This window comes from Mesoplodon mirus, assembly GCF_964341445.2.
Source record: "Mesoplodon mirus genome assembly, chromosome: 5".
In the NCBI taxonomy this organism is placed as follows: domain Eukaryota; kingdom Metazoa; phylum Chordata; class Mammalia; order Artiodactyla; family Ziphiidae; genus Mesoplodon; species Mesoplodon mirus.
This window is the reverse complement of record NC_138980.1, coordinates 38,454,401-38,468,926: the sequence shown is the minus strand read 5'-3', so window position 1 is coordinate 38,468,926 and position 14,526 is coordinate 38,454,401. Positions and strand designations below refer to the sequence as shown.

At 56.2% G+C, this 14,526-nt stretch overlaps 1 protein-coding gene across 1 annotated transcript in view; it reads left to right on the top strand.

The window, feature by feature from the left end:
• Positions 1–14,526, top strand: part of FBN3 (fibrillin 3) — a gene marked incomplete at both ends in the record, with an annotated part of 58,778 nt that overhangs the window by 8,785 nt on the left and 35,467 nt on the right. The window contains 18 exons of the mRNA XM_082623234.1: positions 803–925; positions 1,049–1,324; positions 1,608–1,661; positions 3,202–3,327; positions 3,416–3,541; positions 4,684–4,803; positions 4,917–5,054; positions 5,161–5,211; positions 5,483–5,608; positions 7,864–8,088; positions 8,267–8,392; positions 8,747–8,875; positions 9,902–10,027; positions 10,949–11,074; positions 11,359–11,481; positions 11,651–11,776; positions 12,761–12,886; positions 14,237–14,359. Coding sequence (XP_082479360.1) covers positions 803–925; positions 1,049–1,324; positions 1,608–1,661; positions 3,202–3,327; positions 3,416–3,541; positions 4,684–4,803; positions 4,917–5,054; positions 5,161–5,211; positions 5,483–5,608; positions 7,864–8,088; positions 8,267–8,392; positions 8,747–8,875; positions 9,902–10,027; positions 10,949–11,074; positions 11,359–11,481; positions 11,651–11,776; positions 12,761–12,886; positions 14,237–14,359 — 2,370 coding nt within the window. The remainder of the gene's footprint in view (positions 1–802; positions 926–1,048; positions 1,325–1,607; positions 1,662–3,201; positions 3,328–3,415; positions 3,542–4,683; positions 4,804–4,916; positions 5,055–5,160; positions 5,212–5,482; positions 5,609–7,863; positions 8,089–8,266; positions 8,393–8,746; positions 8,876–9,901; positions 10,028–10,948; positions 11,075–11,358; positions 11,482–11,650; positions 11,777–12,760; positions 12,887–14,236; positions 14,360–14,526) is intronic.

Genomic DNA, 14,526 nt, shown 5'->3' with positions numbered 1-14,526 from the left:
TTGTTTTATAATTTTACCATCATCTTTCTTTTTTTTTTTTTAATTTTTGGCTGCTTTGGGTCTTCGTTGCTGCAAACGGGCTTCTCATTGTGGTGGCTTCTCTTGTTGCGGGGCATGGGCTCTAGGCGCGCAGGCTCCAGTAATTGTGGCACGCGGGCTGAGTAGTTGTGGCTTGCGGGCTCTAGAGCACAGGCTCAGTAGTTGTGGCCCACGGACTTAGTTGCTCTGAGGCATGTGGGAACTTCCCGGACCAGGGCTCGAACCCATGTCGCCTGCATTGGTAGGTGGATTCTTAACCACTGCGCCACCAGGGAAGCCCCCTACCCTTTTTAAAGGAACAGTTTGGTGGCATTTAGTACATTCATAAAGTCATGCAAACACTACCTCATTTTTTCCATTTTTTTTGCATTTTTTATTGTGAAATATACATAACATATTTACCATTTTAACCATTTTTAAAGGAACAGTTGGTGGCATTTAGTGCCGTGTTGTGTAACCACCACACCTCACGTATTCGACTTTGAACAACTATTTATGGAGCACCTACGGTGTGCCAGGATGAAAGATGCAGACTCGAGCTAGTAGCCCCAGTCTTGCCCCAGGGGAGTTCACACTCCAGCAGTTCACTATATCCAAGTCGACATAGTCCCCGACAGTCACATTTTGTCCTGTCAGGCTCGAACTGCCCTGGGAAGGGTCCCTGGAAAAGTGAGGGGCGGGGCTGGTCTACCTGGCAGGGCTGGCCCAAAGAGGGGTGACTGCTGGGACCCTGCTGGGAACCATCCTCTCCCGGTGTCCCCAGACCACAACGAGTGTGCCACCACCACCATGTGTGCCAACGGAGTGTGCCTGAATGAGGACGGCAGCTTCTCGTGCCTCTGCAAACCTGGCTTCCTGCTGGCGCCCGGTGGCCGCCACTGCGTGGGTGAGGCTGGAGGCTGGACCACAGGGGAGAGATGGGGATTGGGGAGGAAGAGGTGAGGGGAGGCGGCAAGGGCAGGGTGGCGGGGGACTGGGACCTGTCGCAGTCGCCCACGGCCCCCCACAGACATCGACGAGTGCCAGACACCAGGCATCTGTATGAACGGCTACTGTACCAACACGGAGGGCTCCTTCCGCTGCCACTGCCTGGGGGGGCTAGCGGTGGGTGCTGATGGCCGCGTGTGCGTGGACACCCACGTGCGTAGCACATGCTACGGGACCCTCGACAAGGGCTCTTGTGCCCGCCCCTTCCCCGGTGCCGTCACCAAATCCGAGTGCTGCTGTGCGAGCCCCGACCACGGGTTTGGGGACCCCTGCCAGCTGTGTCCTGCCAAGAACTCCGGTGAGGGTCGGCTACCCCACCTCCACCCGCTTTCCTTTAGTTCTTGCTTCTGATCACCCAGGGGGCAGGAGGGGACAGTGGTGGGGGGGCTTGGCTCCTATGGGGTGGGTGGTGGGTGGGGATTTCTCTCCCCCAGAAGACACGGAAGGAAGTTGCTCTTCCCATTGCGGGGGGGGGCATCTTAGTCCCAGACCCTCGTTCAGCTCCAAGGGGCCACATCCTAGGCGTGGTTTGGGTTCGGCAATGGCCAGTGACCCCTCTCGCTCTGCTTCCGCCACTCCAGCCGAGTTCCAGGCCCTGTGCAGCAGCGGTCTTGGCATCACCACGGATGGCAGAGGTGAGCGGGGCAGTGCTGGGACAGAGGGGTGGGGTCGTGGTTGGGCACTGTCATGTTGCTGGGGCTGCCGTAACAAAGTACCACCGGCTGGGAGGCTTCAACAGCAGACGTTTATTCTCCCACAGCTCTGGAGAGGCTAAAAGTCCGAGATCAAGGTGGGAGCAGGGATGGCTCTTTCCGAGGCTGTGAGGGAGTGTCTGTCCCATGCCTCTCCCGTAGCTTCTGGCACTTCACTGTTAAATCCTCAGCTGGTAGAAGCATCACCCTGATCTCTGCCTTCATCTTTTTTTTTTTTTTTTAAGTTTACAATGTTGTGTTAGTTTCAGGTGTACAGCAGAGTGATTCAGTTATACATACATATCTATTCTTTTTCGGATTCTTTTCCCTTATAGGTTATTAAAAATATTGAGTTCCCTGTTAGTTACCGTAGGTCCTTGTTGGTTATCTGTTTTATATATAGTATTGTGTATGTTATTCCCAAACTCCTAATTCATCCCTACGCCCTCTGCCTTCATCTTTTTTTTTCACGCCGTGCAGCTTGCAGGATCTTAGTTCCCCGACCAGGGATTGAACCCGTGCCCTCGGCAGTGAAAATGCAGAGTCCTAACCACTGGACCACCAGGGAATTACCCCTCTGCCTTCCTCTTGACGTGGGGTTCTCCTTGTGCGTCTGTGCCCAAATTTCCCCCTTTTATAAGGATACAGTCATATTGGAATGGATTGCGGGTCCACCCTAATGAACTCGTTTTAACTGGATCACCTCTGTAAAGTCCTTGTCTCCAAATAAAGTCACATGCTGAGATCCTGGGAGTTAGGACTCCAACCTATGACACCATCCCTTCCTGAAACAGCCTTTCTGCCTGAGCAAGAAATAAAAGGACTTAGAATAGTCACATTTCCCATCCACTGCTAGGCCATCAGGGCAGGACAGATGTCCACCCCTCCCCCACCCCCTGTCAGTTAAAGGGACAGATTCTGGAGCCAGATGCGTGGGTTCGAATCCTGGCCCTACTATTTACTGATTAAGTAACCTCAGGCAAGTTACCTACTGTCTCTGTGCCTCCTTGTCTGTACAGTGAAGATAACGGTAAGACCCATTTCAGGGATGTTGTGAGGATCAAATGAGCTAATATGCTTGGCACAAAATAGTAAACATCCTATAATGGTAGTGATTATGATTGCACTTTTCTTTTCAAAATTATGTTGCTGCCATATAAACATCTGTTCCATGAGTTCCAAACTGGGGACAGTTTTGCCCCCCTCCCGACATTGCCATTTGGCAATGTCTGCACAAATATTTGGGAGGGTGCTACTGGCATTTCCTGGGTAAGGCTGGGAATGCTGCTCAACATCTTACAATGCACAGGACGCCCCCCATCACAGCAAAGGATGATCTGGCCCCAAATGTCCACAGTGCTGAGAAACCCTGGTTTCAAGGGGAAGGAGGCAGGGTCTAGGCTGGAGCTCTGGCCCCGGGGGACATGGCTTCTGGAGCCTCCAGGGAGCCAGGGCAGCTGCTGACGCCCTCCTCCTGGTGCAGACATCAACGAGTGTGCCCTCGACCCTGATGTCTGTGCCAACGGTATGTGTGAGAACCTGCGGGGCAGCTACCGCTGCATCTGCAACCTGGGCTACGAGGCAGCCGCAGCCGGCAAGGAGTGCATGGGTGAGCGTGCCTGGCAAGTGGACGGGCAGGTGGGTGGGCCACCCCCACTGCACACCCCTCACCCCGCTCTCTCCCCCTCACCCTGCAGATGTGGATGAGTGTGCACTCAACAGCCTCCTGTGTGACAACGGGCGGTGCCGGAACAGCCCTGGCAGCTACAGCTGCTCCTGCCCCCAGGGCTTCAGCTTCTGGCAAGACACGGAGACCTGCGAAGGTACAGGGTCCCGGGGCACACAGCCACGCATACATACATGCAGATACTTATGCACGCTGCATGCTGTGGGTACACACGTGCTCAAAGACGCATGTGTACCTGTATTCACGCACACAGACACGCTCAAAGGCATACATGTGTTCATACTCAGTCTCATAGGTACACACACAATACCCACATTCACACACTTATTCTCACACTTTACACGCATGCTCACAGCCACAGTTATACCCTCAAAGGCACACCCTTATGCAGACACTCAGACCCTCTGACATTCACACATGTGTGCATATGATCACTCAGTTACACACACCGGTACACAAAACACACATACCCATATTCACACTCACAGACATTCCCACAGTCACACACCCTCACGTGCACACACTCAAAGATGTGTGTGCCCACATTCTTTCACTCACCCTTTCACACACTTAGGCTCACAGCCACACACACTTATGTGTGCAGTCACACACTCATATACCTGCACAGTTGTGCACTCACATGCTCATACACACTCACGCTTATACACAAGAATACGTGCCCATCCTCCCTCTCACACACGTGCAGTCACTGACACATACACATGTTCAATTGTGCATGCTCACCATTGCCCACACACACTTTGTTGTGATGACCTTGCCCATCACATAGATCCCTTGGCACTCACAGACACCTGCACATGCACACACACACAGTCACGCACAAGCTTTTCATCTGGCCCCACCCCTCCCCTGGTCCTTTTGTCTTCTTTCCAGCTGACACCCCTCCCCCACCCTGGCCACACCCAGGCCTCCATCCCCTCTGGGGTTTCCTCCTGCCTCTCACCTGTCTTGTGCCAGGACCGACCCTTTGAGGGCCACGGTTCCCCACCGTGCCTATCCCTCTGCACTTTTACCTGTGTGCGCTCCCAGGACCCTGCACGTCAGCGTGCTTGTGCAGGTGCACAAGACGATTCAGTGCAAACTCACGTGCGTCTGAGCCTGCGCAGTCCGTTCCCTTGTATTCTAACTGCTTGCGCCCCCTGCCTCTGGACTTTGGCAGCCGTGGGGAGGAGGGGCCCCTGGTCAGGGGGGGTTCCCCTTCCTGCAGCTCAGGACTCGCTGGGGGGTGGGGCGGCTGGGGGGGGGCTGTCCCTGCAGACATCGACGAGTGCCTGTCCAATCCGTGTGTGAACGGTGTGTGCCGCAACCTGGCCGGCTCCTACGCCTGCGAGTGCGCCCCCGGCAGCCGCCTGGGACCCTCTGGCACCGTGTGCTTAGGTGAGAGGCCCCACGGAGCAGCGGGGACCCCGATGCCCCGAGTAGGCTGGGTCTCTGCGGGTCGGCGTGCAGGTGTGGGCCCGCCAGGTGAGACAGCAAGCCCCTCCCCGCAGATAGTACCAAAGGCACTTGCTGGCTAAAGGTCCAGGATGGCCGCTGCGAGGCGAACCTGCATGGAGCCACCCTGCGGTCCGAGTGCTGCGCCACGCTCGGGGCTGCCTGGGGGAGCCCCTGCGAACGCTGTGACATGGGTAATGCCTGGGGGGGGCTCCGGGGCTCCCACACCATCGGGACAACTGGGGGGTAACAGATCCCCTGTGTTTAAGTGGAGAAAGTGACTCCTCTCCCCAACCACAGACCCCGCCTGTGCCCGTGGCTTCGCCCGCGTGAAGGGACTCAGCTGCGAAGGTAACCCCCAACCCCACCCTCTGCGGTTCGCCCTCCAAGCCACATGTGGGCAAGTGTCATGGGGGCTGCCTGGGGCCCCTCCCTGAAGTCATTTGAGATTGAGGCATTCTCCCTCCTTGGTACCTGGGTCTTCCCCGCGATCCGCCAGCCCCTGAGGCTGGCACTGCCCCTTCCCCCCACCTCAAGGACCACGTGGTGTCCTGAGGCCCCAGGGGAACAGCTCCTGGGAGCCTCCAGCCCTTGCCTCTCCTCCTTGCCTGCCGCTGCCCAGATGTGAACGAGTGTGAGGTCTTCCCGGGAGTCTGTCCCAATGGGCGCTGCCTCAACACTGCTGGCTCCTTTCACTGCGAGTGTCTTGAGGGCCTGACGTTGGATGCCACGGGCCGGCTGTGTGTGGGTGAGTGCGGGCTGGGTCCCCATGCCGGGCCCCCTGCCCTTCATTGCCTCCACTCCCAGCGCTGGAGACCCCTCCTAGGGACAAGCGGGATCTCGGGGGTCCTCCAGGACCCTCTTCTCACTGCCCACCTCCTGCCCACGTGTCTCCAAAGTTTTGGGGGATGCATCTTTTTTTTTTTTTTTTTGTGGTACGCGGGCCTCTCACTGTTGTGGCCTCTCCCGTTGCGGAGCACAGGCTCCGGACTCACAGGCTCAGCGGCCGTGGCTCACGGGCCCAGCCGCTCCATGGCATGTGGGATCTTCCCGGACCGGGGCACGAACCCGTGTCCCCTGCATCGGCAGGCGGACTCTCAACCACTGCGCCACCAGGGAAGCCCGGGATGCATCTTCTTAACTGCCCTTCTAAGGAAGGTCATTGCAGATGGCAAAATCTCGTGGAATAATACTTGCAACCTTCGTTTATTCTTTCTTGTTACCGAGTAAGGGTTACACGGGGGGATTTGAGCAGGAGGCACCTCTAACATGAGTGGTAAGTGATGCTGGTGAACCTTCCTCAGCATCCAGGGCTCAAACCCTCACCCTGAATGGCTTACCCTCAGTCTCAAAGGCTCTGGGATATTTTCCCCCTCGATGAGGGCTTCTTGCTTTGTCCCTATCAACATCTTGAACAGGACATTTCTTGGCCAAAAGCATGTGCCGGCCAGCAGGTAGTGCTCCGAGTTCTATCAGCTTTTCCTCCTGTAGTCCCATCAATCCATTGGTAGCCTCCTCGGGGTCACCTTGGAGCCTGGTCAACATCAGGCAGATGGACCCTGATGACCCTTCTCAACTTCGATTTCCTTCTAAACTGAGCTTCAGGAGTGCAGCGGGTCTTCTTGCTGATTCCAAAAGGTGAACAAGGAAAGAAAGTAACTGAGTAAAGAGAAAAAAGCCATTGCTGAATTCACAGCCAGGTGAAATGGCTCAGTCTGGTCAGCCCTGGACCAAGGCACTGGGTACATGGGAGCTTAAGACAGATCCCTGTGTGTCATGGCACTTCTGCTTATCTTTATTTTTTCCTAAAGATTCTGTAACAGGGTCTTGTCCTCAAATGGACCCACTTAAACGTATGTTCCTTTTGTAAAGAGTGAGAAGTTGTCTTAGACCAGGGATTAGCTAACTGTTTCTGCAAAGGGCCAGAGAGTAAATGTTTTCAGCTTTTGGGGCCTCACAGTCTGTTGCAGCTACTCAGCTCTGCTGTGTAGTGTAAGAACAGCCACAGACAGTACAGAAACAAATGGATGTGGCTGTGTGTCAATAAAACTTTATTTACAAAAACAGGAGGCTGGCACCCCAGGCCGTAGTTAACCAGCCCCATTCTTAGACCCTCATGTCTGGTGCTGAGGAAGGCTTATCCACTCCCAGATTATCCACTCCCAGATTATTCTAAGGGAGTTTTACAGGTTAAACACACACACTCTGGAGCCAGATGGCCTGGTTTGAACCCCGCTGTACCTCTTACTAACTGTTTGGCCTCAGGTCAGCAACCTAACCCTTCTCTGCCTCAGTTTTCTTGCCTGTAAAATGGGCATGATGATAATATTTTCCTCTTGGTGTTATTTTGAGGATTCAATGGATTGATGAGCTTAGAACAGTGCCCATCACGTAGCAAGCACCTAGCAGTGCAAGTTACTATTATAGTGTAAGTTTTGGATTATACCATTATTCAAATGTAACTGTTGGATTATATCATTTTAAAAATGTAACTGGGGCTTCCCTGGTGGCGCAGTGGTTGGGAGTCCGCCTGCCGATGCGGGGGACACGGGTTTGTGCCCCGGTCTGGGAGGATCCCACATGCCGCGGAGCGGCTGGGCCCGTGGGCCATGGCTGCTGAGCCTGTGCGTCCGGAGCCTGTGCTCCGCAACAGGAGAGGCCACAGCAGTGAGAGGCCCGTGTACCGCAAAAAAAAAAAAAAAAAAAAAATGTAACTGTTGGGAATTCCCCGGTGGTCCAGTGGTTAGGACTCGGTGCTCTCACTGCTGGGGGCCCCAGGTTCGATCCCTGGTCAGGGAACTAAGATCCCACCAGCCACACAGCGCTGCCAAAAAAAAAAAAAAAAAAAAAGGAAGTATTGGATGATATCGAATCTCAGCATGAGGAAGTCACTCTTCCCGTTGGGGAGGAAGTTTCAGAAGAAGCTGCTGAAGGAGGCTCTAATGCCTGTCCTGGCAGGCACAGTGTGGCAGGGGCAGGACTGGTGACTGCCCCTCCCTGCAGATGTGCGCCTGGAGCTTTGTTTCCTGCATTGGGATGAGGATGAATGTGGGGCCGCCCTGCCCGGCAAGTACCGGATGGATGTCTGCTGCTGCTCCTTGGGCGCCGCGTGGGGGGCCGCGTGCGAGGCGTGCCCTGAGCCTGAGTCCCCAGCGTTTGCCAGCCTGTGTCCCCGGGGGCTGGGCTTTGCCAGCTGGGACTTCCTCTCAGGCCAGCCCTTCTATAAAGGTGTGTTTGGGCTCAGGGAGCCTGGTGGATGGGGAGAGGGCACAGTGTGGGCAGAGGCCTGGAGATGGGACGTGTGTTTGGGAGAGAGCAAACATCTGTGGCCAGAGGGGTGAACGCTCAGGAGGTGGGGACCCAGAGACATCGGGGCAGTGTGACGTTTTGTGCTCCCATGCTGCAGATGTGAACGAGTGCAAAGCCTTCCCCGGGCTGTGTGCACACGGCACCTGCCGCAACACCGTGGGCAGCTTTCGTTGCTCTTGTGCTGGGGGCTTTGCCCTGGATGCCCAGGAAAGGAATTGCACAGGTACGTGCCCGCATCTGCCTCCTGGGCGGTGGGGGGCGCCTACAGGGATGGGGGCCATGAACTAGAGGCACCTAAAAGACAAGAACCGGCCTTTTCCTGCCTGTCTACCTGCCTGCTCTGTGAGCAAGGACAGCTCAACACCCTCTCTGGGCCTTTGGGATCCCAGCTATAAAAGGAGGGGCTGGGAGAGGCGGCCTCCAGGGGCCTCCAGGCTGGAAGGAAATTCCCTACCCTCGTCTGGGGTGCAGTCACGGCACCTCTGCTAATCTGGCTCAATTCAGCAGCTTGGGGCTCCTGTGCACCCCTGGGTGTTTGCAGATGTGGAGGCCTGGCCCGTGCCCACTCTCTCCACAGACATTGACGAGTGCCGCATCTCCCCTGACCTCTGTGGCCAGGGCACCTGCGTCAACACTCCGGGCAGCTTCGAGTGTGAGTGTTTCCATGGCTACGAGAGTGGCTTCATGATGATGAAGAACTGCATGGGTAGGCAGCCACCCCGGGAAGGGTGATGCTCGGGGGTCTCGGGGCCGAGCCGAGGGATGGGGGTGACGTTGCTGTGATGGATGTAGGTGGAGGGGGCCGGAGTGGAGAGAAGCCATGATCCAGCTGGGACACGGTGAGTGTGGGCATCATCCCTGTAGGCTGCTGGACATTGCGTGTGGCATTCAGATGAGAAGCCTGGGAAGCAAGATTCGGGCAGGTCTCCCGGGGGTTTGTAGCATGAGAAGAGGAGGGGGCCCGGGACAGAGGAGCCTCTTCCCCTTTCATTCACTTTTTCATTCAGTGAACATTTCATGTGCATCTACTCAGGGGAACCACAGAGAGCTCGGCAGCAGAGGGCCATTTTCTCGGAGCTCTTGACCTAATGGGGAGATAGATGTTTAATAAAATAAATCCCCAGACAAATGCAAAATAAATAGCCACTGTCATAAGCACTTGGAAGGGCCATATGGTGCAGTGGGAGCATAGACCCCTAGGATGTATCCCATTCTGTGGGGCTGAGAGAGTGGGAGTAATTGGGGTGAAGAGGGGCTGAAGAGCAGCTTGAAGAAAGAACAGTGCATGCAAAGGCCCTGGGGTGGACGTGAAGGATAGAAGGAGCTGCTGTGTGGAGGGCCGGGTGGGAGGGGGAACAGCATCTGAGGGGTGGAAGGAGGCCCATGAGGCTGGAGTGGGAGGAGAGTGGGGGTGGGTGGTGAGGTCCCCCACTCCCTGTGCTGACGCCTGGAGGGGCTGGGCCTTGCCTTCCCTCTGTGTCCTACAGGGGGTGCTTCTCAGGGCCTCCTTCAGCTCCAGGAGTGTCAGCCTGTGTCCTTGATAATTCTCAGAATTCCAGCTTCCCTCCCAGTCTGACTCCCATGGGTCACCCGAGTCCTCAAACTCCAGGCCCTTTCAGCTTCAGCCAGGGTGACAGGGTTGGGGGAGAGGGGCACAGGGAGAAGCTTCCACAAGCCACATCACACCCTGCCAGGTCAGCGTCCTCACACCTCTCTCTCTCCACACGGCCAGATGTGGATGAGTGTGCCCGGGACCCACTGCTGTGCCGGGGAGGCACCTGTACCAACACGGATGGGAGCTATGAGTGCCAGTGCCCCGCTGGACATGCGCTGGTGGCCAAGGGCACTGCTTGCGAGGGTGAGTGTGGGTTGCATGAGGGAGATGATGGGAGTGTGTGCTTGTGCATCTCCCTGAGTACATACTTATGTATATGTGTGCACACGTGTGTCAGTCTCTATGCATGTGAGTGGTCACATGCATGAGGTAGTATGGGTGCAGGTCATTGTGCATCCATGTGATATGACTGTGCGTGGGTGTGAGGCGGAGGGAGTGTGTATTTGTGAGCATGCAAGTGTATCTGGGAATGTGTACAAGAGTGAGTGTGTACATGGGTGTTTCTGTGTGAGTCTGTGAGTGTGTAAGTGTCTACAAAAGGATGCGTGTTCTTATGTGAGAGGATGTGGTGTTTGTGCATCTGTGTGAGCTTGTGAGAGAATGTGTGTCTAGGTGTGGATGTGTGCACACGGGTGGGTGTGTTTGTGGATGGGGCTGTGTGCATGTGGGTGTGCGTGTATGTGTCGAGGGTGAGCGTGTTTGCATGAGTGGGTGTGAGGTGTATTTGTGAGTCTTATGAGTGTGCATGTGGCTGTGAAGGTGTGTCTACTGAGGGTGATTGTGTTTGCATGTGAGTGGGTGTGAGGGTGTGTTTGTGTGTGAGCTGTGTGGACGTAGATGCATGGATCAGGGTGTGGGTGTTATCTGCTGAGGGTGAGTGTGTATTCAAGGGTGTGTTTTGGGTGAGTCTTGTGGGTGTGCACGTGGATATGCACGTGGTCTTGTGGGTGTGCACGTGGATCTGGGTGTGGGTGCGTGTTTGTACAAGGGTGAGGTGTGGACTCACCTGTGGTGGCGTGTGGATGCCAGGAGCATGAATGCATCGGAGTGCACACGTGTCCCAGTGCCTCGGGGTCCTGCAGATGGCGGCTGAACACAGGCCGGGCCTTCCCTGGGGCCCCTCCCCTACCTGCTGTCCCCACCAGCCATGTGCTCCCCCTGCAGACGTTGATGAGTGCTCCCTGAGTGACGGCCTGTGTCCCCACGGCCAGTGCGTCAACGTCATCGGTGCCTTCCAGTGCTCCTGCCACGCCGGCTTCCAGAGCACACCTGACCGCCAAGGCTGCGTGGGTGAGACCGCGCCCGCCCCGAGCCCCAGCCGAGGCCCCCACTACCACAGCAGTCCCTCGAAGTCCCTGCCTCTGCTGGCCCCGCCCCCTAGTCAGACCCCTGCTTGACCCGCCCCCGCCACGCCCCCATCTCGCTCCCGGCGCGCCCCCACCTCGCCCTGCCTCCCGCCCTGCCACGCCCACCCACCTCGCTCCCACCACACCCCCACCTCGCCCTGCCTCCCACCCCGCCACGACCCCCACCTCACTCCCGCCACGCCCCCTACCTCGCCCTGCCTACCGCAGACTTGGACGAATGCCGCTCTGGGAACGGTGGGTGCCACGTGCACTGCGTTAACACCGAGGGCAGCTACCGGTGTGGCTGCGGACACGGCTACTCGCTGATGCCTGATGGGAGGGCGTGTGCAGGTGGGTGGGCGCGGCCCCCTCCCTCCACCTGGGATGGGGAACACACCTTTCCTGACCCAGATGCAGCCGGCCAGACCCGGGACAGGCCGCTGACCCTGCAGCAGGGTCCCTGGGACTCCCCCTCCATCCCTGCCTGCCTGCAGCCCAGCCCCCCACCCTGCTCCCCCAGACGTGGACGAGTGTGAGGAGAACCCGGACATCTGTGCCGGGGGCCAGTGCATCAACGTGCCGGGGGGTCACCGCTGCCTCTGCTATGACGGCTTTGTGGCCACGCTGGACATGAGGACGTGTGTAGGTGAGGAACTGGGACTACATACAGGTGGAGGAGGCAGCTTCACAATTCACCCACCAGGCCTTCCACAAGGAGGCCACGTGGGCAAGACAGACGCCAGTCCCATCCCCGTCACACGCGGGCAGGGGAGATGAGGCTTTGCACTTGGCAGTCTGCTCCTGGCCACCTGTGCCTAGAGCCCCTGCACCAAGACCCATGGGATCTCATTCACAGCAGCAGAGGCCCTTGAACCTTGTTATTTTATGAACAGTTATTGAACACTTACCGTGTACCCAGTGCATACAGAGGCGTGTGCCCTGTTCTGAAAGCAATGTATAGGATCACTGCAGACCAAGGGGTTTTCTGCAGAGGAAGCTGAGCTAGATGGTAAGACACTGTGTTCTCTGAGCCCTGCTTGGGGACCCAGGCTGTTTGAGCTGTGATCACCGTCCTGTCCTGGCTGCAGGTTGTCACGGGGCCCAGGGAGCAGATGTCTACTGGGTGCCCCATCAGGGCAGAGCTGGGGCCAGTGTGAGGAAGTACCAGGAAGTAAAAAACATAACCCTCCCAGGGAGATGTGTCCAGCCCAGGGCAGCTTAAAGCATTCCCGAGCACAGGTGTCTTAGGAAACACTGAAGAAAAGGGGGCTTAGGACCAAGTTAAATAAGAAATGCTGCTTCCTCCATCCCTTCTTGCAGATCCACGTTGGCATAAAGGCTCTGAAAAGGCCTGCAGGAGAAAAAATCCAGTTAGCTTTGTTTAATTCAGCGTTGTCTAAATGTATTGGTATAAAATCCTTTTGGGAATGCGTGTCTGGTGTGTTCCATGGAATATGTGCTGTAGACTGTTGACTGAATATTCGCGGCTGCCTAGTGGTGGAATTGGGGGAGTTCCCCACCCCTGAAGATGGGCAAAGAGAACCCCGATGCAGGGGACCCATGTGGCAGGGCACTTAGCAATGCTGCTGCATCCCCACCCTCACCTGCTTCCTCTCTTGTCATCCCACAGACGTGGACGAGTGTGACCTGAACCCCTACATCTGCCTCCATGGGGTCTGCGAGAACACAAGGGGTTCCTTTGTCTGCCACTGCCAGCTGGGTTACATCGTCACGAAGGGGGCCACGGGCTGCTCCGGTGAGCTGGTGGTCAGTGGAGCAGGCGAGGGGGCCCCCGAGGGGCCAGCTTAGGGTTCATGGGGTCTGCCCCATCCCTTGGAGCGGAGCACAGCCAGACCTCATTCTTACGCGTTTCCACTGGTGGGGCCTCATGTTAAAGCAAAAATTAGGATCCGATCACGTGCCCCTGGGGCTCCCTTAACAGCTCTGCGGGGGGAGCTCTGGATCCCTTAGTATCCACATCAGTTCCCAAAGCATGCAAGCCTGATGCTCTTAAGTGGTACAGGAATGAACATTTAAACACTTCCGTAGTTCCTGTTTTAGCTTCCTAGGATCGCTGAAACCCCTGACCACAAACCTGGTGCCTCAGAACCACAGAAATCTACTCTCTCTGGAATTAACAGTTCTGGAGGCCAGAGTCTGAAATCATAGTATCAGCAGGGTTGGTTCCTTCTTGGGGGCCCAGAGGGAGAATCTCTCCCATCCCTCTCTCCTCACTTCTGGTGGTGGCCATTGGTCCTTGGCATCCTTGAACGCACCATTCCAATCTCCACGTTCGTCATCACAGGGTGTTCTCCTCTCTGTGTCCAAATTTCCCTCTTCCTAGGAGGACGCCAGTCATTGGTTTTGAGCCCACTGTAATCCAGGATGACCTCATCTGATTTTGGTTACACCTACAAAGACCCTATTTCCAAAAAAGGCCACATTCAGAGGTTCTGGGAGTTAGGACTGGAACACACTTTTTTGGGAGAACATAATTCTACTTGCCGTAATTACATAATTATTTTAATGCATGCTAGAAACAAACCTTGGAAAGTAGTATCAAACTCATGATTTCATAGAGATCGTTGTTATTTTTCTTTTAAAATATGTTCACGTGAGTAAAAATGGGGGGCAGTCTAAAGAAACTTGCAGCAAACAGCAGCTCATTTAGGTGGTGTATGAACATTGACGAGATAAGGGTGATGCAAAATTGGCGGAGGATTAGACACACTGGTTTAGAAGGAAATCCTGCTTTAGAGAGGGAGCGTGTGCGTTAGGACAGTTACTCTTAGTGTCTACCCTAAGTCTCTCATGCTGCCATTTCAGATCATTTCTGGGAGCTGCTGGGAGTCATGCCCTGTTGGGTTTGGGGGTTTTCCTCTTGGGCTCTGGGTGAAGGTGGAAGGTCCCGCAGTGCTGTGGGGACATCTCTGGGCCAGCCCTGCCCTAGAGAAGATCCTTGCTCTTTCCCTTGCTCCTGCACTGAGTCTTGCCACTCTGTACCTGAAGCCCTATTTCTACTGGGCCCAGGTTTCCCGGGGGTGTTGCATCCTCCACCCCCTCTCCTGGTCCTGCCCCTCCTATGCCTGGGTCCCTCTCCTCTCAGATGTGGACGAATGCGAGCTTGGGGGACACAGCTGTGATGGTCACGCCTCCTGCCTCAACATCCCTGGGAGTTTCAGCTGCAGGTGCCAGCCAGGCTGGGTGGGGGATGGCTTCGAATGCCACGGTGAGTGCCTGAGGGCAGGAGGTCCGGGCAAGAGCTGTAGAGGTAGGTGGGGCAGTGGGGGGGAGGCAGGTGGCAGGGAGGGGTGGCTGGGCTCAGGCATGTCCAGGGGGGCCGGTCAGGGCTGGGATTGGAGGGTCTGCCTCCCTGCAGCCCCTCAGTGCACACAC